A 27,489-nucleotide genomic window follows, 5' to 3' on the forward strand; every position below is an offset into this window, starting at 1 on the left:
GAAAAATCTGTCTTTGGCAAAATTGGTGACTGGTTTAATGCTACATTTTTAAATGTAATGGGGAAAGTTATGTTAACTTTGTTTTCATTGTTTACTCCTATACTTGTAGGAGGTTTGGTGATGTTGGCTGCTGTTTATATTTGTAAGAAAATCACTGTAACTGCTCTTGAACATGCTGGAGTGATGGTGTTGGTGGAAGCTGATACAAATTGTGCTGAAGGTGAGACTGGTGCATTTCTGGTTTCTCTTAATCCCATTGTTCTTCCCAGGACTCAGGAGGAATGGGAATATAGACAGACTCACCCCACCCCCCCACCAGCATTCCAGGAACATCACGAGTTGTTTCTCCCTTTAGCAGGCCATCCCTGGGATCAAATGGATCCGGGTGATTTGCCAAATCTGTTTGATTTCAGAGGAGAATATTATGATTGAAACTGTGAGACTAATTAGTCTCAAAGGGTGGATTGGTGGGGGTCACCTTGGGGTCATGATAGGGGCTGCACCAAATGATTGATGTATTCATGCTTATGTTGTATTAATAGAAGGAGAAGGGCTATAAGACCCTCCCCCACTACATTTATAGGGTCCTGGACCACAGATTACCAATATATGCATTATAAGGTTTAAAACCTTTCCACAGTTCTTTTCTAGTCTCTGCCTCTTATCAGAAACGGTCTGAGCAGATGTGTGAGCCATTGCAGTCAAAACAGGGTGTTTCTGAGAAAGCGCCTCAAGGCTAAAAGAGACACATAGACACAGACCCCTGCAGGGGAGTAAATAGATAAGAGACAAGTCAGACATACCACTGTAAGCCACACTTGAATGGACAATTACTGCTGAGCTCTTAGAAAACACTGGACTATTGTTTTCTCCTGCATGTTTTTAGAACTGTATATGTATGGGCTTGGTCTCATGAGTAGAAGGTGTTGACGTAGGCAGTTACATCACTAGGGGTCGACGGCAACTATATTAAAGCAACTTTAACCTTTTCTATTTTGCGGAACTTACTCTGAAACATACGTGATGTGCTTCCGTTGTTAACTTCTGTCTGCAATTGCATTAATAAAGATTTGATTGATTTACTTAAAGAAGATATTGTCTGACTGCTGATACTTTGTTAGTTACTTTTGATGTTTAGTCGTTAAACACGAATGTTCCACACGAGGACAGTATTGAAAATATGGAACATTTTCTTCTGCAACGTGACCCTAATGAACTACCTGCATTATAACATTGGCTGAAATAGTACTCACACACAACTATTTCATGTTTCAGGCAGACCCCGCTGTGGTTTGAGCATGCAGCTGCCTCATTTACTTCAAATCAAATCAAATCAAATTTTATTTGTCACATACACATGGTTAGCAGATGTTAATGCGAGTGTAGCGAAATGCTTGTGCTTCTAGTTCCGACAATGCAGTAATAACCAACAAGTAATCTAACTAACAATTCCAAAACTACTGTCTTATACACAGTGTAAGGGGATAAAGAATATGTACATAAGGATATATGAATGAGTGATGGTACAGAGCAGCATAGGCAAGATACAGTAGATGGTATCGAGTACAGTATATACATATGAGATGAGTATGTAAACAAAGTGGCATAGTTAAAGTGGCTAGTGATACATGTATTACATAAGGATGCAGTCGATGATATAGAGTACAGTATATACGTATGCATATGAGATGAATAATGTAGGGTAAGTAACATTATATAGGGTAGCATTGTTCACCTGTCATTTAACAAACAGCTCGTTTTATGTTTGCCTTTGTATAATTTTAAGTATCTTAATTTGATTAAATTACCTTTCACACTTTCATGAAATGTAGGTACGGTATTATAAATAGGTTCTTAGATGTTTATAGAAATTACATATTTATCCCCAGAGAAAATGTATCTGCTGAGCAACTATAAATAGTGTCACAGTTTACAGGTTTGTAACGGTTCAAATACATGCAAATTATGGTCTGTGGTAAAACTAAACAGCAAAATATCACTGAAAAACTTTTCAGCTAGATGAATCAATCATCGGTTCAGTAATTCTGATCGTGTCTGCTTCACAAGTGGATAGTTTTCAAGACTTTCATGCAATGGCCAAGAAAGTGAGGAGCACCAAGAGCATTGTGCAGAGATATTTTATGAGGATTTGCTCATATTGACTGTTCTTTAGAATAGTTGCAATATGACAGTTTCTCAGGTTTAGCCTATTCTTTGCAATCAGTCCTAGTTAACTTAATAAGACCAGTAGTCATGAGTCAGAGCTTCTGTTTTTTTTACATTGTTATTATTGTAGGATCACAAAGTACAAATAAAGTCAAATAAAATAACAAAAAAAAAAGATCTGGTAGTTAGTGCACTTCATACCTAATAAAACTGACCTGAAACATAGGGACCAGTGGACAGTACATGTTGGAATTGAATAGTATCATGTGTTCTTACATTAGCCTATTCCTAGACCTGCCCTTCTTGCTCTTGTCTGAATAATGTTACAGAGCTACTAGTGAAAGAAAAAAATGGTTCCACTCTATGTCTCCCCACTAAATTTAAACACTCAAGGAACTTATCAGGGCTGCATGACAATAATCTAATTTGACTCCCTCATGCCATTCCTTTCATCTGTGTAAAAATACTGGATAGGTGAAAGCAATGTGGTGTTGGCCCTTATCCTACCTGGCATATGCTTTTACCAGTCCTGTTTTTTCAGGTCGGTGTAGATGGCGGGAAATTGACAAGAAGGTAGATACCACCTCTACCACCAATGCCCAGGCCTGGTTCTTTAAGTACTTATGAAATCAATGTATAATTATCTCCATATCCTGGATGTAACTGGACAGATGGGTGAAAGCAAGGGGTTCCATTAACTTTCACAAATCTACTATAGGCCTAACAGACTTGGGGAAAGGGGGAAGTATTCAGAGGGGGCTCCATAGACATTTTCTCTCTGATGTTGTTCGAACAGTGAAATGCTAGAGGGCAGTAATGTGACCCTCTTTGCCTCATAACAGAAAGGCTTCGGGTTACAACCCCGTCCAGTTGGAGGCAATAACGCACCACTCAGCTGGTTGAACTACCACTAAAGATAAAATAACGAATCCAATATGGCTGCGCCCGTGATGACAATTTAACAATAGTAGACTAGCGATTTAACATATCAGCCCCCCATCTACGAGATCTCGACACTGGAGAACCTGAATCATGGAGCCAGGCATGATCAAACACAGGCAAAGGATGCAAAGTTCGTTGTGAAAGATGCGAGCTGCATTGTCTACTGTACTTTATGTCCTTCAGAATAGAAACTTGGAGTTGCCTGTCTATCGAAAACATTGAAAAAGGAGTTTACACTCAATTATCATAAAAAATGCACCCTTCAACAGCAGCAGCTGAAGTGATCCAGTTGGGTCGTATTTCCAATGCGCGTGCATTACAGGTACAGCAACTCTATGTTAGGAGACATCTGGATTCTAAAGACAAATTGCACAATGCTCTGCTACTGTGTGAACACCCGCCAGTTTACACCATTAGAACTAGACATTCACCATTCGAAGAGGAGCAAAGACTCAAACTCCTTGGTGCTGAATTCTTTCATAGCAACCGTGGTGGGTTCATAACTATCCATGGCCCAGGGGAGTTGGTGTGCTACCCAATAATCAACTTGGGCTGCTGTGTTAAAAGCATCCTCCTCCCCAGACACCGGGGTCTTGGAAACAACAAGATATGTGCCATTGGTAGGTTAACCCTTGATTTAAATAACCTTTTTTTGTTGATATGTTTACACCAACAGGGCTACAATGTGTCATGCTTGATATCACAGTCAAATGTTTCCTCTTTCAGGAATCCATTGTGGGAGATACATAACATTGGCACTCAACTGCAACACAGATATGGGCTGGTTTGAAAACATTGTGGGATTGTTGGCAAAGGTGTCACCTCCCTCAGTCAAGAACTTGAAGAAACCATCCCACGACTGCTGGAAACTTTCAGTGATAAGTTTGACTGCACACTGCTTCATGGATAATATTCTAATAACAATTAAACAATGCACTGTAAATAAAACATGTATGTTTTGATAATCATTATGTTGTTTTCTCTCCCTCTCCCGGGCATATCTGTCAGCTAAGAAACTACGTTTCCCACATTGCGCTATGAGGGTGTGAGCCCGCTGTTTTGGTGGTCCCAAATGTAGCCCCGCGACTGAAGGCTACTAGTTGGTTGTCACTAGTTACCACCACCACAAAGTCAAAATTATGTCTAAACCCCGCCTATTTAAAAATATATATATCTTCCTAAAATGATGTAAAAATATCCAGAACCACACTGCTAACCTTATGCCAAACCCTAACCACAAATTAAGACCAAAAATATATATATATATTTTTTTGATGACTTTTTACGACATATCCAATTTTGACTTTGTGGCTGTGGTAACTAGTCCCACCAACCTCTACTAACTAGTTTACCATAATAAAGACAACTTGAGTGCCAAGATAGGACAAGGCTGGTAAGGATGGGTCAGTATGTTGCTACGCTTGATAACTAGTTATAACTAGCTAGCGTGCTGTTTTCAAGTGTGTTCACGCCATCCAGATGTCCACTGCGGATGATAACATGGTACTACTACTAGTAGCTAGCTAGCTCGGTCGCTCAACAACACCACTCTGCACGTCCAGCTAATGTTAGCGAGCTAGCGTCATAACGGTTTGTTAGACAATACATTTATTTTCTTATCTTCTGTTAGCTAGCTATATCTGTTTGCTGACTTTCGGTAGCCAAAGCAAACACTCACACACAGACAACGTCAAGACCGATACGATAGCTAGGGACGTTATGTCCTGCCTGGCCTATTGCTAGCCTGTGAGTTTGCTAGTTTTGTAAACTAACGTTGGTTAACGTTAGCTACGTAGTTAGCTAGCTTGATGTTTTGCTGCACAATATCTTACTATGGAGAACAACGGAGACCTGGACCTAAATTGCCATGCAACTGGGGACGTGCGACTTGATAAGGCTATTTACCAATGGATAACGTGGGATAAGGTCAGTGAGTCAACTGTCAGTGTCATCATCATAGTTAACGAACACTTTTTATTGACGATGTAACTTACTGACTTGGGTTGTCACTTGCCTGGTATGTCAGGTGCAAATGCCTTGTCCTTCAGATCGGTGGTCTTCTGAAATGTGTGTTTGTGTGTCTTTAATAGTGGCAGGTAGCCTAGCGGCTAAGAGCGTTGGGCCAGTATCTGTTTGGTTGCTGGTTCAAATCCCCATGCCGACTAGGTGAACAATCTGTCTGTGCCTTTGAGAAAGGCACCTAACCCTAAATCGCTCTGCATGAATGCTAAATGACTAAAATGTAAAACATGTTATGGGGGGCAAGACCTATCCTGGTGCCAGATATGTTTGTGCTAACATTCCACTCCTTGTCATTACGCCAAACAGTTTGGCATATGACAAGGTGTGGAATATTAGCACAAATAAGTCTAGTATCCAGGCAACAATTTTACCAATTTTTCTTATTACCGTACTAATCGCAAAGTACAGAGCCCGGCTCATGCAGCCTCTACTCCACCCCCAACACTTGCACTGGAGCCCTAGTTTAGAAAGGCCGTAAAAGCAATGGATATGGCTGACCCCCCACTCTCTAAATGTCAGACTTCATAACCTTACTTGGACTGTCAGATCCATTAAGGAGCTGTAAGGGCCCAGATCTATGTCTGTTTAGATTTAAGAGGATATTCTTATATTCTGAGGATATTTAAATGCAGATTGAACAAACAAGATTAGGCTACTTTTAGCAACAGCAAGATTATCCTTTTGTTCAGTTCCAGTGTAGCTCATCCATAATGCTGAAGCCGTTGGTATTGTGTATATTTGATTCAATCTGCAAGCAGTTTTAAATTAAGTGGTGTGCAACTGTGTTGAGTAATGATGTCAGTAAGTGAGTGCTGAATGTGAAGCTAATATATTTTTGGGATGTTCTTTCCCATTCAGAATCCACAGACCAGAGCTCAGATAGAGGCCCTTTTGCTGGATGGGCAAGTTGAGGAGCTGAGGCGTAGGCTCTGCTCCAGGATGGCGTTTGGGACGGCAGGGCTGAGGGCAGCCATGGGTGCAGGCTTTGCCCTCATTAATGATCTGACCATCATCCAGTCCACACAGGTTAATAATAGTTTCCTTCTATGAGCAAACTATTCTGGCACAGGTTATGTTAAAGGTATAGACTCACTCAGCTATATGACATCATTGTGTACAGCGGAACAACTTCCTGTTTACAGATCTCAACAACAACAACATTGGCTCAGTTCTTCGGTGGCAGTAAATCATCAACCTTGGGTTTATACCTTGTCAGACTATACATACACTCCAGCACAATACTATGCACCTTTTCAATTTGTTTATTAACTGCCAATAACCTCATTTAAGTAGAAGACTACCAAGTAGAAATGTACTTTTAAAATGGAGATAGCCCACAATGGCGCTTTGTATCATTGAGGAGATTCAATTAACCTTGGGTAGGTGTGTTTTGCACTGGGTGAAAGTTGATTCTATTCCTTTTTTAACCGGGCTGCCTACTGGGCATGAGCAGGGTGCCCCGTTCAAAGCCCACGGCAAAGTTGGCTCAAAACGAAAGTGACGTAATTAAGCACGTGGAGTAATAACTGTCATTGTGTTTTTCACATGCAAAAGTGATTGCTTTTGATGAAAATGCTTTATCTGCCTTCCCAAAGAAAACTAGTTTGAAAATTCAAATATATATTTTATGGAAAAGATATGTTGTATGTTTCTGGACGATGCACCATGCTGCCTTGTTGACAACATGACCAAGCGGCGCACATTATGGTTTGATTTGAGAAGGGCGCTCGTCCCTCACCACTTTTGCCCGTTCACGTCACGGGCCATGGACCGGTGCTACGCGGCTCAGCACAATCCAATCTGGCCCTTGCAAAAATAGGTGTTCTCACTTTTCCATCTGTATGGAAACAGCCAATAGTGGCAGCCCTGACAGATTTGAAGGTTGTTGTTGCAGTTGTCTGTAAGCAGGTAGGCATTCCGCTGTGTATGATGTCATATTGATGATTTTACCTTTTAATTAAGCACAATGCTGTCCAGTGAGTCGGCATAATATATCAATCACAGGTTATTGTAAAACCACTATTTCAATGTTTTAAAATAAACGTGTTAGGCGTAACAGTGGTTTCTATATATTGGTATCAGCAATTTTAAGGTTAACCATTAATGAGATCAAGGACGTTAGCATTGAAATATGGTGGTGGAGTCTCTTACCTCCCAGTAGTTTTTAGATATATGGTTAAGGTTTATATTGAATTGTACACATTTGGGGCAAAGAGCTGAATTGTAACATGCATAGGCCTATGTAATTAAATTAAATTAAAAAAATATGAATGTAGAATCCAATATTACATTTAAGCAGTGTCAAAGGCATTGGGCTGTTGTAGTATATACACGGAGTATACAAACATGAAAAACACTTGCTCTTTCCACGACGGACTGACCAGGTGAATGCTATGATCCTTTATTGATGTCACTTGTTAAATCCACTTCAGTCAGTGTAGATAAGGGGAAAGACAGGTTAAAGAAGGATTTTTAAGGTATGGAGTTTGTATGTATGTATGCCATTCAGAGGGTGAATAGGCAATTACAAATTGAGGCTGTTCTGAGGGCGAAAGGGGCGAAAACAATATTAATGTTTGGTATAGTTTTTATTTTATTTTACTAGGCAAGTCAGTTATGAACAAATTCTTATTTTCAATGACGGCCTAGGAACAGTGGGTTAACTGCCTGTTCAGGGGCAGAACGACAGAGACGGGGATTTGAATTTGCAACCTTTCGATTACTAGTCCAATGCTCTAACCACTAGGCTACCCTGCCGCCCCAGTGTATATATACCGTATATACATCAAGTGTAAAAAAAAACCCCATTAAGGACATCTTCCTAACATTCAGTTGCACCCCCTTTTGCCCTCAGAACAGCCTCAATTCATTGAAGCTTTCAATGGCCCATGTTGCTTCCCACAGTTGTCAAGTTGGCTGGATCATCATTTGGGTGTTGGATCATTATTGATACACATGGGAAGCTATTGAGCGTGAAAAACCCAGCAGCGTTGCTGTTTTGGACACAAACGGGTGCACCTGGCACCTACTACCATATCCCTTTCAAAGGCACTTAAATATTTTGTCTTGCCCATTCACCCTCTGAGAATGGCAAACCCGACACAATCCATGTCTCAAGGCTTAAAAATGCTTCTTTAACCTGTCTCCTCCCCTAAATCTACACTGATTTTGAAGAGGATTTTACAGGTGAAATCAATAATGGATCACAGCTTTCACCTGGTCAGTCTGTCATGGAAAGAGCAGGTGTTCCTAATGTTTTTTTTTTTAATGCTCGGTGTGTACAGTTGAAGTCAGAAGTTTACATACACGTTAGCCAAATACATTTAAACTCAGGTTTTCACAATCCCTGACATTTAATCCTAGTAAAAATTCCCTGTCTTGGGTCAGTTAGGATCACCACTTTATTTTTTAAGAATGTGAAATGTCAGAATAATAGTAGAGCAAATGTTTTATTTCAGATTTGATTTCTTTCATCACATTCTCAGTGGGTCAGAAGTTTACATACACTCAATTAGTATTTGGTAGCATTGCCTTTTAAATTGTTTCGGGTAGCCTTCCACAAGCTTCCCACAATAAGTTGGGTGACTTTTATCCCATTCCTCCTGACAGAGCTGGTGTAACTGAGTCAGGTTTGTAGGCCTCCTTGCTCACACATGCTTTTTCAGTTCTGCCCACAAAATGTTCTATAGGATTGAGGAAAGGGATTTGTGATGGCCACTCCAACCAATAGCTTGACTTTGTTGTCCTTAATTTTTCCATAACTTTGGAAGTATGCTTGGGGTCAGTGTCCATTTGGAAGATCCAATTGTGAACAAGCTTGAACTTCCTTGAGATGTCTTGAGATAATGCTTCAATATATCCACAATTTTCCTGCCTCATGATGCCATGTATTTTGTGAAGTACACCAGTCCCTCCTGCAGCAAAGCACCCCCACAACATGATGCTGCCACCCCCGTGCTTCACAGTTGGGATGGTGATCTTCAGCTTGCAAGCCTCCCCCTTTTTCCTCCAAACATAACGATGGTCATTATGGCCAAACAGTCCTATTTTTGTTTCCTCAGACCAGAGGACATTTCTCCAAAAAGTATGATCTTTGTCCCCATGTGCAGTTGCAAACCGTAGTCTGGCTTTTTTCTGGTGGTTTTGGAGCAGTGACTTCTTCCTTGCAGAGTGGCCTTTCAGGTTCTGTTGATATTGGACTCGTTTTACTGTGGATATTGATACTTTTTTACCTGTTTCCTCCAGCATCTTCACAGGGTCCTTTGCTGTTCTGGGATTGATTTGCACTTTTCGCACCAAAGTGCGTTCATCTCTAGGAGACAGAACCCGTCTTCTTCCTGAGTGGTATGACGGCTACGTGGTCCCAAGTTGTTTATACTTGCGTACGATTGTTTGTACAGATGAACGTGGTACCTTCAGGCGTTTGGAAATTGCTCCCAAGGCTGAACCAGACTTTTGGAGGTCTACAATTTTTTTTCTGAGGTCTTGGCTGATTTGTTTTGATTTTCCCATGATGTCAATCAAAGAGGCACTGAGTTTGAAGGTAGGCCTTGAAATATATACACAGGTACACCTCCAATTGACTCAAATGATGTCAATTAGCCTATCAGAAGCTTCTAAAGCCATGACATCATTTTCTGGAATTTCCCAAGCTTTTTAAAGGCACAGTAAACTTAGTGTATTTAAACTTCTGACCCACTGGAATTGTGATTCAGTGAAATAATCTGTCTGTCAACAATTGTTGGAAAAATGACTTGTGTCATGCACAAAGTAGATGTACTAACCGACTTGCCAAAACTATAGTTTGTTAACAAGACATTTGTGGAGTGGTTGAAAACTAGTTTTAATGACTCCAACCTAAGTGCATGTAAACTTCTGACTTCAACAGTATGTACCGTACAGTGTTTCCCCTCTGACTTTTTTCAGCAGCAGTAATGTTGCAAGGTATACCGAAACATTGGTACTTTTTCAATACTAGAACATGAAAACGGTTCAGTCCTAGAATTTTTGTTAGTTTCAGTAGTTCTGTTAAATCTGTCTCACTGATCAGCGCAGCCAAGGTCTTCTATAGCGTTACTCATTGCTAACCTGAACTGGGAGTCTGGGCTGCATGATTTTAGCTTCCCACTCATGCTACACAGAAGTTGACACACTTGAATAATGTGACCCGGCATGTAGAAATGTTAAAACGGTTAATTGTTCACGAATTGTTCACAAAACAATGCCCATACAGGCTAGAACACTTTACAGTGCAAGAAGATACCAGTAGCTTCCAGCTTTGTAGGCTAACTTTCCTTGTTAGCTTACAGCTGAAGCTAAACATCAATTCTACTACTTTGTTTGTGATTGTGCTATAATGCAAAATATGTGTTCCAAGCTGTTTGCCACTAAAAACATTTCATTCACTTATTCAGTCAAAGATTATCTATTTGCCTGAGTAAACTGTGTTTGTGTGTGCGTGCGTGCGTGCGTGCGTGTGTGTGTGTGTGTTGTGAGTAGGGCTGGTTGCATCCATCTTGCCTCATGAATGATGTCATTACTTGTTAGAGACAGCAAGTACTTTTATGCAAATGTTGTTGACCAGTACAGCAAAATAAGCCCCAAATGGAAGGGAAATAGATTGCTTGTTTTCTTTAGCCCCATGAAATCAGCCAGAACAAGCTCAATAACTCAGTGCATGCACACAATCCTATTGAATATGCATTCACCAGTATTGTTAATAAGCCTAGGCTAAAAATTGATTTACCCAGTTTATCAATAGAGATTTACCATTCAAATCAATTATTGGTAAAAACAAAGTCATATTGATTTTATCATTGTATAATTGATTCATTAATGCATATTTTTATAGTGGCTGTCTCTCAAAAATGTCCGTAAAATTTTGGGTATAAAATTATATTGAACTCGAGATGCCCAACGATTGACCAGAGCAGTAGCAAAGTATCTGTCTAGATCAAGTGCCATTCTGTGACTTTGGCTAATATACATTTTTTTGTTGTTGCTGGGGTATCATTTGAGTATCGTGATGTTATCGAGTATAGTGATACCAAACCTGGTATCGAAGTCAAAATTCTGGTATCGTAACAAACTGACTGTCTCATGGAGCACAGCACACATAGTCTAACAACCCACCTACTTACCAGAGTTTCCCTTACCTTCTTTTCAAAGTGAAAACATGAAGGTTAATAGAAAATAAGAATTTAAAAGAGCTATAGACATGGCCTCATCGTTCCATTCTTTTCCCACTCCTCCTCACTGCAGGGTATGTACAAATACCTGGCCAGGTCTTTCCCCGACTTCGGTAGCCGTGGCATAGTGGTTGGATACGACACGCGAGCGCAGGAGGCCAGTGGTTGCAACAGTGAACGGTACTATACTATACCTCCTCCTTTCTCCTCTGCAGATCATACCACCACTTGCAAACATGTATAACTGGCTACATATTAGATAGTCTGATTTAATGTAAATGGATAAAAACTGGCTGTAAAATATCAGTGGGCCTTTTAGTTCTAATAACTCCTAATGTAATGATGATTGTGGCTTTGGGTTGCTCTGTCGACAGTGCAGTGTGTTATTAAGTGTGATAAAGTGTATTAGGAGGTCACATTCCTTCCTGAAGTTGTGTGACGGCAAAATAGTTGTGAATACAGATGGGCTGAGGGAGAACATTTATTGCATTCTTGGCCTACTGTACAAATTTCTAGAGACTAAATAATACTAGTAAATAGATGTTGTGTTGTAGGCTATTTCCCAGTTGACACGCAGGGAACCACAAACTAGAGTTTTAGAATATTAGAGAGTTTGGCGCGGCAGGTAGCCTAGAGGTTAGAGAGGTGGTAACTATATAATAGGTTAACATGTTTCAATGTCAAGAGTATTATGAATGAAACGGAACAATAGTGCAGCTGCTTTACTAAAACATGACTACTCTAGAATGAGTGACCTAAAGCAACTTTAACTCTTTGGCTTTGTTTACACACATTATATCAGTGACCACAACACTAGTGCAGTACTCAACCATAGCTTACTTCTATGACTATAAAAATAAATATCTTGGGATCGAAAATTGGTCAATTCTCCATGAAAAAATATTATTGCCGTCCAACTACTACGATTGAAGCTAGATCTACTCAGGGTTTTCTTAAGATAACCAGCTTCAGTTAGCTTCACATTACAGATCAGGCTTCATCTGCACTATGACGGTGGACATGGCTTGTCCATCTGCCGCTAACTCTAGCAGGCTTGTAACTGTGCATGCATGTCGCACGTGGCTAGTGGAACACCAAACTTTTCATTTGGACAATGCTGAAACATCAATCCATGGGCGAGTCATTACCACATTTTCATTTGTGCCGAAAGCAAAGTTATCTTGCAAATTCAGCAGGCTATGGTGTGAAATAGGCATATTGAAGTGCCATATTTATTTTATTACTTATCATAATGCCATCTTTGGTGTGCTTTTCAATGCACAAGCACCTTTTTCCCACTAATATCGATACAATAATTTTATTAAGTCATACAAGTTTTACTGTGCGTGAAGTTTCAAATGCATTCTGTCATTACTGTAATGAGAGAGGTATTTTAACATGACTATTTTTGAACACACAAAAAAACATTTGATTATCAAAATATTTAATCAGTCATCTTCCTCAATTGAAGGGGATGATGACGCAATCTTTGGGAGAGGGAGGGAATCTGATTTCATTGGTCCTCAAACTCGCGGCTCAGACACTTCATTCGGGATGAATGGAGTTAGCCCTGAGTTAGTCTGCCCGGGGAGCAGGTTAGTTCTGAAGGATTAATTGTCATCGAAATTGACCTATCTAAAAGGTGAGCCACTTTTGTGGTACGGGTTATCCCGAGTTGATCTCAGAGTTGACCAAAGTTACCTCGCTAACTCCTCAAACTACATACAGCACACAGTAAAGCAACAACAAAAAAATTAAAATGACAATGGACTATTTAGTATTATTCTTCTAAAGAAATTATGTTCTCTTTTTTATTCCACAGACTTGCCCGGTTGACTGCAGCTGTGATGCTTTGTAAAGATATTCCTGTGTTTCTTTTCTCCACATATGTCCCAACTCCCTTTGTGGTAAGATCAAATATATTGAATTGAACTATTTCATTCAAATTAAAGCCTGGCCACTTTATCCCTCCTTGGACAATCACTTGTTTCTTGGTTGCTTACCAATTTGTTTCCTATATACTGGTGATTTCATATACAAAGGGCCAGGTGATTTACCTGGCCATGTGACCTGACCAGACCAGGAAGAAGTCTATGCCTTAGTTATAATGGTTTTTAATGGCCAGATTGTGTCTTCAGGAAAAACCTCTGGATGTACTTATATGGCTATACAGCTGGTAAAGTCAAAGTCTCAGCCCTTTCAGAATAGGCTAAGAATTACATAAATTTAGTTCCCAAGGCCTTACTGTTTTGTGATCTCTCCTAGCCATATGCTGTAAAGAGGCTGGGCGCTGCAGCTGGTGTGATGGTCACTGCCTCTCACAACCCTAAAGAGGACAATGGATACAAGGTATCAGACTTCTGCTTTTCATCTTACCAGGGTCACTTGAGTCAAGGCATGAAGCGTACAGCATCTAGAATCCTTGTTGAACTAAAAGCTTTTAACACTGCATTTTGTAGGGGACTGTATGCTATTTATCATACAAGAAAAAAATATATATTCCTTTTATTCCTGGTGTTTTATTACTAGCTAATGATATCCTAAGGCAGGGTTAACAAACTCTGTCTTTGGGGCCCCACCCGGGTGCACTTTTAGTTTGTTTCCATAGCACTACACAGTTGATTCAAATAATCAAAGCTTGATGATGAGTTGATTATTTGGATCAGCTGTGTAGTGGTAGGGCAAAAAACTAAACGTGCACCCAGGGGGGTCCCGAGGACCTAGTTTGGGAAACCCTGTCCCAAGGGGAGGTTGAATTAGGTATGCCATACAATGTTAAGCTATTAAGCTGTGCATTAGCATTTGGTACAGTGTCTTGCTTTTCTTTTGAAGGTTTACTGGCACAATGGAGCTCAGATCTCTTCTCCTAATGACAAGGAGATCCTGAAGTGCATTGAAGAGAGCTCAGAGCCATGGAGCGAGTCCTGGAACGAGAGTTTGGCAGACAACAGTCCACTGAGGAGCGATCCACTGAGGGAGATATCCAAAATGTATATGGAGGACCTCAGCTCTGTTTGTTTCCACAGGTAAGAATTCACAGTGCTAGGAGTCTGTACTTTAGAAAGTGATCACAAGTAGTTAATGCTGATTTATTCACAGTGGCGTGTGCTGCCTTTAAGAATTGGATATTAGGTCAATATTAGGTCAATATTAGGTAAATTGGATACTAGGTAAAGTCCCCCCTTATCTCAGCTCGCTGGTCACCATAGCAGCACCCACCTGTAGCACGCGCTCCATCAGGTATATCTCTCTGGTCACCCCCAAAACCAATTCTTCCTTTGGCCGCCTCTCCTTCCAGTTCTCTGCTGCCAATGACTGGAACGAACAACAAAAATCTCTGTAACTGGAAACACCTATCTCCCTCTCTAGCTTTAAGCACCAGCTGTTAGAGCAGCTCACAGATTACTGCACCTGTACATAGCCCACCTATAATTTAGCCCAAACAACTACCTCTTTCCCTACTGTATTTATTTATTTTGCTCCTTTGCACCCCACCCCCTATCTCTACTTTGCACATTCTTCAACTGCAAATCAACCATTCCAGTGTTTTACTTGCTATATTGTATTTACTTCGCCACCATGGCCTTTTTTGCCTTTGCCTCCCTTTCACCTCACTTGCTCACATTGTATATAGCCTTATTTTTCTACTGTATTATTGACTGTATGTGTGTTTTACTCCATGTGTAACTCTGTGTTGTTGTATGTGTCAAACTGCTTTGCTTTATCTTGGCCAGGTCACAATTGTAAATGAGAACTTGTTCTCAACTTGCCTACCTGGTTAAATAAAGGTGAAATAAATAAAAAAATAAAATTAATTCAGAAAATTATGATTTAGGATGTAATTGGGAGTCGTCAAACACATTTATTATGAAGCAGGGAGCTGGCAAACACCCTTACACTGGCTGTGAACGTGTTGTAGTTATCACAGATGTTTCTTTTAATTACCCCCGATCACCTTTCCATATTCAATTTGTTGAATTGTTTGAATTCTGAGTCAGAAAAATAAAATTTTCTCAGTGTCCACAATGAATTTTGCAGCAAACACAATTCATATTTGTTGAATAAAAAACACGCATATATATGTTTTTACTTGCTTATTTCTCAGAGAACTCAACACCAAGTCCCCGTTGAAGTTCGTGCACTCGTCCTTTCACGGAGTAGGGCATGACTACGTCCAGCAGGCTTTCCGGGCATTTGGGTTCCCCCCTCCTATCCCTGTGCCAGAACAGAAAGATCCTGATCCAAACTTCTCCACTGTCAGCTGTCCAAATCCAGAGGAAGGAGAGTCTGTTTTGGTGAGGAAATATTAAATCAATTCACCTAACTTTTCAGTGCTACAGAGTTGCTACACTAGATGCACAATTCCCGCTGTGTGTGAATTGTAGTCAATGCAGCCTACTACTCGGGTCATGCGAGCAGCACGTGAAGGAAGTGTTAATGCGGCAGCCTCGTTCGTGTCTCTGTAGCATAAAATTACTGTATTTTTTTTCTACAAATTGGTGTGCATCTCACTCCCGTGAATATAAAGTGGCTTGTGCGTCCAACCTTGATTGTTTTTTTTATATTTTGGTGTTGTAGGAGCTCTCCCTTCGCCTTGCTGAGAGAGAGAATGCCACGATTGTCATGGCAACTGATCCAGATGCAGATCGGTTGGCTGTTGCAGAGCAATCTGACAGGTAAAATACCTGATACAAATGTAGCCTACTCTCTTAAAATATAATACTAATTAATATAATACTAATTACTGGACCACAAGCTATTACTGATATGCACAGATCTAATGTCATTTTGTTCAAAGGCCAAGAGCTTTTCCTGACCATGTGATCTGCTAGTGAGAACTCTGTGCCCTGGTTGTTAGCTACAACATGTTTTTCCTGCTGAGATGACAACTCTTGACCTTAGCTTTGTCGTCATGTTCTGTCTAGGTGCCGATGGAAAGTTTTCACAGGTAATGAACTTGCAGCTCTGCTGGGCTGGTGGATGCTGTTCAATTGGAAGGAGACTCACCCAGACCCGGCTGATAGGGAGAGGATGTACATGCTGGCCACCACCGTCTCCTCCAAGATCCTCAAGGCCTTTGCACGGAAAGAGGGCTTCCATTTTGAAGTACGTAAGTTTTCCTCCTCCGGGTGAATGAAGCATGGTTGGAGGTCGAGCAATAGGCACCCTTAGCTTTCAGACTTAATTAATCTGGTTGCGTTGCCTGCAGTCACGATAGTAGCATGAGAGCCCTCTGCCAGGTGCCCAAAAACCTCACCTCTGAAACCAAACGGTTGCAGAGGGATAACTGGACTCAAAATCTGTCTCCAGCAGGTGGCGTTTTGTGTGGGGTTTTTTTCGCTCACCAAGCGAGGTGTTTTTGTATGGAGGTCATTGTAACGGCTTACTTGCTATGTGAGGCTTATTTAATCGAATAGAAGTTTCGTAATGCTTACGTTGTTACGAGTGTACTGATATAATTAAGGACATGTGACATCCCGTCAACTTTGATTTAAAAAAACATCTTCTATCGAAGTTGTGCCTGTTGTTCAGATGCGTACCTGCCCTCTTGTTGGCTTGAATGGTCCCACCTGATCTTGCTGACTACATTTTTTAAGAAATGTATTTGAATTCAGTGTCTGGTCTAAAGGTCGACCGATTATGTTTTTTTCAACGGCGATACTGATACCGATTATTGGAGGACCAAAAAAGCCGATACTGATTAATCGGCCAATTTTTTTTTTTTTTTTGTGTAATGACAATTACAACAATACTGAATGAACACTTATTTTAACTTAATATAATACATCAATAAAATCAATTTAGCCTCAAGTAAATAATGAAACATGTTCAATTTGGTTTAAATAATGCAAAAACAAAGTGTTGGAGAAGAAAGTAAAAGTGCAATATGTGCTATGTAAGAAAGCTAACATTTCAGTTCCTTGCTGAGAACATGAGAACATATGAAAGCTGGTGGTTCCTTTTAACATGAGTCTTCAATATTCCCAGGTAAGAAGTTTTAGGTTGTAGTTATTATAGGACTATTTCCCTCTATACCATTTTTATTTCATTAACCTTTGACTATTGGATGTTCTTATAGGCACTTTAGTATTGCCAGTGTAACAGTATAGCTTCCGTCCCTCTCCTCGCTCCTCCCTGGGCTCGAACCAGCAACACAATGACAATTAGCGCACGCTAACTAGCTAGCCATTTCACTTCGGTTACACCAGCCTCATCTCGGGAGTTGATAGGCTTGAAGTCATAAACAGCGCAACGCTTGACGCACAACGAAGAGCTTCTGGCAAAACACACAAAAGTGCTGTTTGAATGAATGTTTACACACCTGCTTCTGCCTACCACCGCTCAGTCAGATACTTGTATGCTTGTATGCTCAGTCAGATTATATGCAACGCAGATAATATCTAGTAATATCATCAACCATGTGTAGTTAGCTTGTGATTATGATTGATTGTTTTTTATTAGAGAAGTTTAATGCTAGCTAGCAACTTACCTTGGCTTACTGCATTCGCGTAACAGGCAGTCTCCTTGTGGAGTGCAACGAGGGAGAGGCAGGTCGTTATTGCGTTGCTGACAAGGTGAAAATCTGTCGTTCTGCCCCTGAACAAGGCACCGTTCCTAGGCCGTCATTGAAATAAGAATGTGTTCTTAACTGACTTGCCTAGTTTAATAAAGGTAAATTTAAAAAATATATATTTTTATTATTATTCTTTTTTTTAAATCGGCGCCCAAAAATACAGATTTCCGATTGTTACGAAAACTTGAAATCGGCACTAATTAATCGGCCATTCCGATTAATCGGTCTACCTCTAGTCTGGTCAATATAATGTAGAATCTGTGACGGAAGCAAACAGGTGGAAATTTGTATTTATTTATTTATTTCACCTTTATTTAACCAGGTAGGCAAGTTGAGAACAAGTTCTCATTTACAATTGCGACCTGGCCAAGATAAAGCAAAGCAGTTTGACACATACAACGACACAGAGTTACACATGGAGTAAAACAAACATACAGTCAATAATACAGTATAAACAAGTCTAAATACGACGTGAGCAAATGAGGTGAGATAAGGGAGGTAAAGGCAAAAAAGGCCATGGTGGCAAAGTAAATACAATATAGCAAGTAAAACACTGGAATGGTAGATTTGCAATGGAAGAATGTGCAAAGTAGAAATAAAAATAATGGGGTGCAAAGGAGCTAAATAAATTAAATACAGTAGGGAAAGAGGTAGTTGTTTGGGCTAAATTATAGGTGGGCTATGTACAGATGCAGTAATCTGTGAGCTGCTCTGACAGTTGGTGCTTAAAGCTAGTGAGGGAGATAAGTGTTTCCAGTTTCAGAGATTTTTGTAGTTCGTTCCAGTCATTGGCAGCAGAGAACTGGAAGGAGAGGCGGCCAAAGAAAGAATTGGTTTTGGGGGTGACTAGAGAGATATACCTGCTGGAGCGTGTGCTACAGGTGGGAGATGCTATGGTGACCAGCGAGCTGAGATAAGGGGGGACTTTACCTAGCAGGGTCTTGTAGATGACATGGAGCCAGTGGGTTTGGCGACGAGTATGAAGCGAGGGCCAGCCAACGAGAGCGTACAGGTCGCAATGGTGGGTAGTGGAGTGGGACCTACCTGAATTTGTCCAATAAACACTTGTTTACATTTTTCTACATTGTGCCCTAAGAATGCACCCTTGTTCACTCTGTTTCAGGAAACATTGCCTGGTTTCAAATGGATCGGAAAGAAAATACACGAGTTGGCAAAACGGGGAATGAAGTGATCTTCGCCTTTGAGGAGTCTATAGGTTAACAAATCTCTTTCAGTTCTTACATTTGCTTTGTCGTTTATGGTGAAAGCAGTTTGAAACTTTGAATATAAAGTCATGCATGGTGGTGGTATCCACTATTGCAAACAATTAATGATCAATCCTGAACATAATATAAGGCTTTATCAAATGATTTTGAGTTGATCAAACAATTTGCCTATTTGTTACATTTCAAGGTATCTTTAATGCATATTATAGAAAACAGTTCAATTTAATTGAGAATATGACGTGAAAATGTTTCCATTTGCAGTTGTACCAAATGGGTTGATCAGTACACTGTTTACCTGAGGTACAGACAGGCTGCTAAAGGAGGGAGAGCTGCAGTGACTATTGGACTAGTATTTTATAAATATGCCCTGAAATGTCTTTTTGTTTTGTCTGGTGTGTTTCAGGATTCTTGTGCGGCAGCATGGTCCCAGATAAGGATGGAGTGAGTGCAGCTGTGGTTGTGGCTGAGATGGCCTCTTATCTTTACAACAAGAACCTGACCCTTCATCAGCAGCTAGAGAACATCTTTGAAACGTAGGTGTCATTCCAGTTTCCTCCTATACCCCACGTTCTGGTTTACTGAGTTTATTTGGTATCACTTTACATTAAGTGCCCTAAAATCGCTGTATCTACATGGTAGTTAGTTCACTGGAATAACTAGGTAGTAGGTACACATTGTCAGAACTGTGATACTATAACCGACTACCTGACTATGTAACCTAGTGTTAAATGGAATACCAAAACTTTGGGTACTTTTTTGATACAAGAACATGAAAAATGGTTCGGTAGTAGAATTTTTGTTACTTTCAGTACTTCTATCAAATGTGTCTCGCAATGTATACTGACTGAGCGGATCATGTCTGTCTAGTAATTTGTGCAAATTTTCTCAATGGGACAGTAGTAGGATAAGCTACTTGATCTTGCACATGCAACGCTGAGTAAGCTAACCAAGCGCAAGCCACTTTTGAGAAGTTAGGAGCGCAGGATAAGATGGAGATATATGTAACACACACACAGTGGCAAGAATTACCTGGACTTCTATATAAATTAGTCATACAATTTGATCTGATCTTCATCTTAGTCACAACAGAGAAACACTGTGTGCTTCAACTAATAACACACAAATTATTGTATTTTCTTGTCTATATTGAATACATCATTTAAACATTCACAGTTTAGGTTGGAAGAAGTTTGTGAACCCCTAGGCTAATGACTTTTCCAAAAGCTAATTGGAGTCAGAAGTCCTCTAACCTGTAGTCAAATCAATGAGATGCGATTGGAGATGTTGGTTAGAGCTGCCCTGCCCTGTAAAAAACACTCACAAAATTTGAGTTTGCTATTCACAAGAAGCATTGCCTGATGTGACCCATGCCTCAAACAAAAGAGATCTCAGAAGACCTACGATTACAAATGGTTGACTTGCATAAAGCTGGTAAAGGTTACAAAAGTATCTCTAAAAGCCTTGATGTTCATCAGTCCAAGGTAAGACAAGTTGTCTATAAATGGAGAAAGTTCAGCACTGTTGCTACACTCCCTAGGAGGGGCCGTCCTGCAAAGATGACTACAAAATGCTCAATGAGGTTAAGAAGAATCCTAGAATGTCAGCTAAAGACTTACAGAAATCTCTGGAACATGCTAATATATCTGTTGACGAGTCTACAATACATAAAACATTCAACATTGGGGGACACTACAGAAGATGCCACTGCTGCCCAAAGAAAACATTGCTGCACGTCTGAAGTTCGCAAAAGAGCACCTGGATGTTCCACAGCACTTCTGGCAAAATATTCTGTGGACAGAAGTTGAGTTGTTTGGAAGGAACACACAATACTATGTGTGGATAAAAAAGGCACAGCATACCAACATCAAAACCTCATCCCAACTGTAAAGTATGGTGGAGGGAGCATCATGGTTTGGGGCTGCCTCAGGGCCTAGACGGCTTGCTATCATCAACAGAAAAAATTAATTCCCAAGTTTATCAAGACATTTTGCAGGAAAATGTTAAGCAATTTGTCCGCCATTTGAAGCTCAACATAAGGTGGGTGATGCAACAGGACAACGATCCAAAACCCAGAAGTAAATCAAGAACAGAATGGCTTCAACAGAACACTCCCTCTGGAGTGGCCCAGTCAGTCCTGACCTCAATCCGATTGAGATGCTGTGGCATGACCTCGAGAGCGGTTCACACCAGACATCCTAAGATTATTGCTGAACTGAAACAGTTTTTTGTAAAGATGAATGGTCCAAAATTCCTCCGGACCATTGTGCAGGTCTGATCCGCAACTACAGAAAAAGTTTGGTTGAGGTTATTGCTGCCAAAGGATGGTCAACCAGTTATTAAATCCAAGAGTTCACATACTTTTCCCACCCTACACTGTGAATGTTTACACGGTGTGTTCAATAAAGACATGAAAACGTGTAATTGTTTGTGTTATTAGTTTAAGCCCACTATGTTTGTCTATTGTTGTGACTTAGATGAAGATCAGATCCAATTTTATGACCAATTTATGCAGAAATCCAGGTAATTCCAAAGGGTTCACATACTTTTTCTTGCGTGTGCGTGTGTGTGCGTGCAGTTGAAGTCGGGAGTTTACATACAGCTTAGCCAAATGCATTTAAACTCAGTTTTTCACAATTCCTGACATTTAATCCTATTAAAAATTATCTGTCTTAGGTCAGTTAGGATCACCACTTTATTTTAAGAATGTTAAATGTCAGAATAATAGTGTAGAGAGTGATTCATTTCAGCTTTTATTTATTTCATCACATTCACAGTGGGTCAGAAGTTTACATACACACAATTAGTATTTGGTAGCGTTGCCTTTATTGTTTAACTTGGGTCAAACGTTTCGGGTAGCCTTCCACAAGCGTCCCACAATAAGTTGGGTAAGTTGGGAGTCAGGTTTGTAGGGCTCCTTGCTCGCACACGCTTTTTCAGTTCTGCCCACAAAATGTTCTATAGGATTGAGGTCAGGGCTTTGTGATGGCCACTCCAATACCTTGACTCTGTTGTCCTTAAGCCATTTTGCCACAACTTTGGAAGTATGCTTGGGGTCCATTTGGAAGACCCATCTGCGACCAAGCTTTAACTTCCTGACTGATGTCTTGAGATGTTGCTTTAATATATCCACATAATGTTCCTTTCTCATGATGTCATCTATTATGTGAAGTGCACCAGTCCCTCCTGCAGCAAAGCACCCCCACAACATGATGCGGCCACCCCCGTGCTTCACATTTGGGATGGTGTTCTTCTGCTTGCAAGCCTCCCCTTTTTTCCTCCAAACATAACTATGGTCATTATGGCCAAACAGTTCTATTTTTGTTTCATCAGACCAGAGGACATTTCTCCAAAAAGTTTAATCTTTGTTCCCATGTGCAGTTGCAAACCGTAGTCTTTTTTATGGTGGTTTTGGAGCAGTGGCTTCCTTGCTGAGCGGCCTTTCAGGTTATGTCAATATAGGACTTGTTTTACTGTGGATATAGATACTTTTGTACCTGTTTCCTCCAGCATCTTCGCAAGGTCCTTTGCTGTTATTCTGGGATTGATTTGCACTTTTCTCACCAAAGTACGTTCATATCTAGATACTGAACGGGTCTCCTTCCTGAGCGGTATGGCGGCTGTGTGGTCCCATGGTGTTTATACTTGCGTACTATTGTTTGTACAGATGAACGTGGTACCTTCAGGCTTTTGGAAATTGCTCCCAAGGATGAACCAGACTTGTGGAGGTCTAAATGTATTTTCCTGAGGTCTTGGCTGATTTCTTTTGATTTTCCCATGATGTCAAGCAAAGAGGCACTGAGTTTGAAGGTAGGCCTTGAAATATATCCGCAGGTACACATCCAATTGACTCAAATGATGTCAATTAGCCTATCAGAAGCTTCTAAAGCCATTACATAATTTTCTGGAATTTTCCAAGCTATATATATATATATATATATATATACACACACATATACATTAGGGCTTCTGCCAACAAAATGGGTAACAAACAGTAAAATCAGGCACCCCATATTAGAATAGTTTACCTATCTACCTAGTCGGCTTGTTGTGCGTTCTAATGCGAGAAATTCCTCTCGCGGCGCATTCAAGTTGCAAGTGCAAAAGGCAGAGAACCATGCATTCTTATAAGCAGTCAATGCACAACATTTCTCAATGCAATTGCTGGAAAACACTTCCATCGCTACCTAATTTCAGTGCAAACTGCACTGTTTTGAAAGAGTATATCAGCAGTTAGTGCTCTACAATTCAAACTGACTGCATAGGGTAAGACCAGGGCTAAATGTAACAAAGGGTCAATTGTAACTGGTAGGCACTACGTTATATTCACTGTTTATGCAATTTTTTGGGAGACATTAAAGTCCTCATTACGTTGCTAACTAGTAACATCATCATGTTTAGAGTTTGGGATCTAGCTAATGATTAGCCCAATGGGGTATGGATATGGGAAACCCCATGCTTCAGCCTATTTATTATCAGTTGGGCTACAGATAATAATGCTTATTGCTAATAGCACACCAACCTGATTTGAATATGGATCATGTATTGGCTATAATTCAATATGTTATTTGGTTTATTTCTGGGGAAGTGAGGACTGACCTTTTCACAGTTGTTCTCCCTGCTTTCATTTTTTGCCGTGGTATCATTTTGCTGTCTAGTATCATAATACCTAATCTGGTAAAATTCTGGTATCGCAACAACACTAACTACCATAGAAATATATACACTATATATACAAAAGTATGTGGACAGCCCTTCAAATAAGTGGTTTTGGATATTTCGGCTATTGGCTATTTTTGGCTATTTCAGCCACACAAAATCGAGCATACAGCTATCCAATCTACATAGACAAACATTAGCTGTTGAATAGCCTTACTGAAGAGCTCAGTGACTTTCAACATGGCACCGTCATAAGCTTGTCAACTTTCTGCCCTGCTAAAGCTGCCCCGGTCAACTGTAAGTGCTGTTATTGTAAAGTGGAAACATATAGGAGCAAGAACGGTTTAGCCGCGAAGTGGTAGGCCACACAAGCTCACAGAACGGGACCACTGAGTGCTGAATAGCGCAGGACATAAAAATGGTCAGTCCTTTGTTGCAACACTCACTACCGAGTTCCAAACTGCTTCTGAAAGCAACATCAGACACAATAACTGTTTGTCGGGAGCATCATTAAATGGGTTTCTATGGCCGAGCAGCCGCACACAAGCCTAAGATCACCATGCGCAATGCCAAGCGTCGGCTGGAGTGGTGTAAAGCTCGCCGCCATTGGACTCCAGAGCAGTGGAAACTTGTTCTCTGGAGTGATGAATCACACTTCACCATCTGGCAGTACGACGGACTAATCTGTGTTTGGCGGATGCCAGGAGAATGCTGCCTGCTCAAATGCATAGTGCCTGTAAAGTTTGGTGGAGGAATACTGGTCTGGGGCTGTTTTTCATAGTTCGGGCTAGGGAAATCTTAACGCTTAAGCATACAATGACATTCCAGATGATTCTGTGCTTCCAACTTTGTGGCAACAGTTTCGGCAAGACCCTTTCCTGTTTCAGCATGGCAATGCCCCCGTGCACAAAGCAAGGTCCATACAGAAATTGTTTGTCGAGATCGCTGTGTAGGAACTTGACTGGCCTGCGCAGAGCCCTGACCTCAACCCCATCAAACACCTTTGGGATGAATTGGAAGCTGACTGCGAGCCAGGCCAAATCGCCCGACCTCACTAAGGATCTTGTGGCTGAATGGAAGCACGCCCCCGTAGCAATATTCCAACATTTCGTGGAAAGCCTTCCCAGAAGAATGGAGGCTGTTACAGCAGCAAAGGGAGGACCAACTCCATATGAATACCCATGATTTTGGAATGAGATGTTCGACGAGCAGGTGTCCACATACTTTTAGTGTAGTTTCTGATAAATTAAGGTTTGTGGTGTTTTTGCACCATAAAGTTGGCCGTTTTTATTTCAGCTTCACTTTATTGATTTACCATAAATATCCATTGTCTCTCTCTTCTACAGTTAAATGCTAATATCCTTTACTGTTGTTGTCCTTCAGTTACGGTTATCACATTTCCACAACGTCATATGTCATCTGCTACGACCCCCCTACTGTCAAGAGAATATTCACACGTCTTCGGAACTTTGAGGGCGAGAACACTTACCCCAGATCCTCGGGTGGACACAGCATTGTGGACGTGAGAGATGTGACGACAGGATATGATAGTAGTCAACCTGACAAACTTTGCGTAAGTGTAATGTTGTGGTTTATTTTTTATTTATTTCATACATTAGTGTGCTTGCAGACTGAGTAGTTTAATTGAATTGGGTTTTGAACATTGAGAACATAATTCTCGTAACAGTGTAATGTTGTGGTTTATTTAAATTTTATTTCATACATTAGTGTGCTTCAAATTGAATGGTTCATAATGAGAGGTATAGGTAAAAACTCCCATCCTCTCTCAGGTGCTACCTATGACAAAGAGCAGCCAAATGATCACCTTCACTCTGCAGAATGGGATCGTGGCCACACTAAGGACCAGTGGCACAGAGCCAAAGATTAAGTTCTACACAGAATTCTGTGCACCACCTGGAAAAAGGTTTGTGTTGAGTCTAACGGCGCCCCCTTCTACTAGCAATGACACACTGGAGGGACCAGCTAGGGCTAGCTACAGTGTTACGGAATAGTTCCAAAAGCACCAGTATAGTCTCAGTATTTTAGTGGCAGAGATGGTAGGAAAAAGTGTGTTGGACCTGGTTTAAGCTATAGTGTAAGACGAATGGCTGCACATTTGGGGCAATTAAGGTAAAGCCAAGCCATAGACGAGCTAGGATTGTAAAAATGTTTTGCATTTTAAAATTGTTTTTATTTTGGCTTTCAGTGACATCTCAAGTCTTGAGGAGGAACTTAAGAAAGTAACAGATACTCTCGTCGAGGAGTTTCTGGAGCCTGATAAGAACAACTTGATTCGCCGATCAATCTAGTTGGGCTTTTCATCTCTATACAGATGCATCGGTCATATTGTTGTACTATCCTGCTTATGTTCTATTAATGTTTTTCCTAACTGTGAAACCAAAATGTACTTTAGACTATTGCTTGTCTGGGTTTTTTCATTTGGTGTGCAAGGTGGGTTACGTGGATTAATATGCAGGAGTAGAATTTGTAAACCAGAATCTGTTTTTGTCACATGAGGATTTTCCATTTATCTCAAATAAGTAGCCTAAGGTATACACCAGGACAGTCTGTGCCGTTCCATGAGACAAAATCGCAATGAGGTGAGATGACATGCAGCCCCCAGACAAGGTTTACTCATGAAAATGCCTCTTCTCCATTGTAGTGCACATATCCATACCACTAGTCCTTTTGTTCCTAGTAGGCTGTGCTAATAGGCACACCTAATAGATGTGTATGTGGTATATGAACAGTACCTCTCACTTGTCGCATGCTGCTTCTAATCTATGTACAGTTGATAAACTGTACCCAAAGGCTAAGTATTGTAAGGTATGACATTGCACATGTACGTAATGCAAATGCCACTCCTGCCTCCCTATCTGTTACATTGCATCAGTGAGCGTTACAGCTTCAATCATTTCATAGTCTTAACACCTGTACTCTGTAAGTACCCATATCAAAATGGTAATCCAGAAAGGAAGAAATACACTACGTGGCCAAAAGTATGTGGACACCCCTTAAAATGTGTGGATTTGGCTATTTCTGCCACACCCGTTGCTGAAAGGTGTATAAAATGGAGCACACAAGCCATGCAATCTCCATAGACAAATATTGGCAGTAGAATGGCCCATATTGAAGAGCGTCGGCTAGAGTGGTGTAAAGCTCGCCGCCATTGGACTCTGGAGCAGTGGAAACGCATTCTCTGGAGTCATGAATCACACTTCACCATCTGGCAGTGTGACGAACAAATCTGGGTTTGGCGGCTACCAGCAGAAAGCTCCCTGCCTAAGTTTGGTGGTGGAGGAATAATGGTTTGGGGGGCTGTTTTTCATGGTTCGGGCTAGGCCCCTTAGTTCCAGTGCATTATTAGCCCTATGTTCACCTGAATGCCAAAGTCTGTTTATTTGTTGCTTTCTAGCTAAACAAGTCACCTGTTATGCACATTTTGTCATTTCAGTTTTGACATGTATTTTTTTCCTCATTTAGGAGACTTTGTAGTCACAGCAATATGTTTTAACTACTGTGTTATTTTTTTGAAAGGGGAATTCACATATAACAAATTTACGTATTAGACCAACAATTGTAATTGTAACCCTTAAATTTAAAAAATGTAGTGCCGTGGAATTCCAAAGTCTTTACTTGCAACTGTCATTTTGAAAATGACCATGTTAGTAATTTTTTTGTTTCAGGTAAAAAAATTATATGAAATGTTTTACTG

At 40.6% G+C, this 27,489-nt stretch overlaps 1 protein-coding gene and 1 pseudogene across 1 annotated transcript; both read left to right on the top strand.

Annotated features, from left to right (window-relative positions):
* The first annotated feature begins 3,044 nt into the window (after window positions 1-3,044).
* Window positions 3,045-4,350, top strand: LOC112266697 (annotated as a pseudogene).
* A 113-nt stretch (window positions 4,351-4,463) lies between these two features.
* Window positions 4,464-26,864, top strand: pgm2l1 (phosphoglucomutase 2-like 1). Its single transcript, XM_024444391.2, is given in 15 exon segments — window positions 4,464-5,034; window positions 5,989-6,156; window positions 11,392-11,498; window positions 13,141-13,225; window positions 13,584-13,667; window positions 14,151-14,344; window positions 15,424-15,613; window positions 15,897-15,994; window positions 16,244-16,424; window positions 19,016-19,061; window positions 19,064-19,108; window positions 19,522-19,651; window positions 25,158-25,347; window positions 25,565-25,698; window positions 25,981-26,864. Coding segments are annotated over 15 exon segments (1,848 nt in total). The 5' UTR covers window positions 4,464-4,941; the 3' UTR covers window positions 26,084-26,864.
* Window positions 26,865-27,489: the final 625 nt, after the last annotated feature.

Source organism: Oncorhynchus tshawytscha, linkage group LG14, assembly GCF_018296145.1.
Source record: "Oncorhynchus tshawytscha isolate Ot180627B linkage group LG14, Otsh_v2.0, whole genome shotgun sequence".
In the NCBI taxonomy this organism is placed as follows: domain Eukaryota; kingdom Metazoa; phylum Chordata; class Actinopteri; order Salmoniformes; family Salmonidae; genus Oncorhynchus; species Oncorhynchus tshawytscha.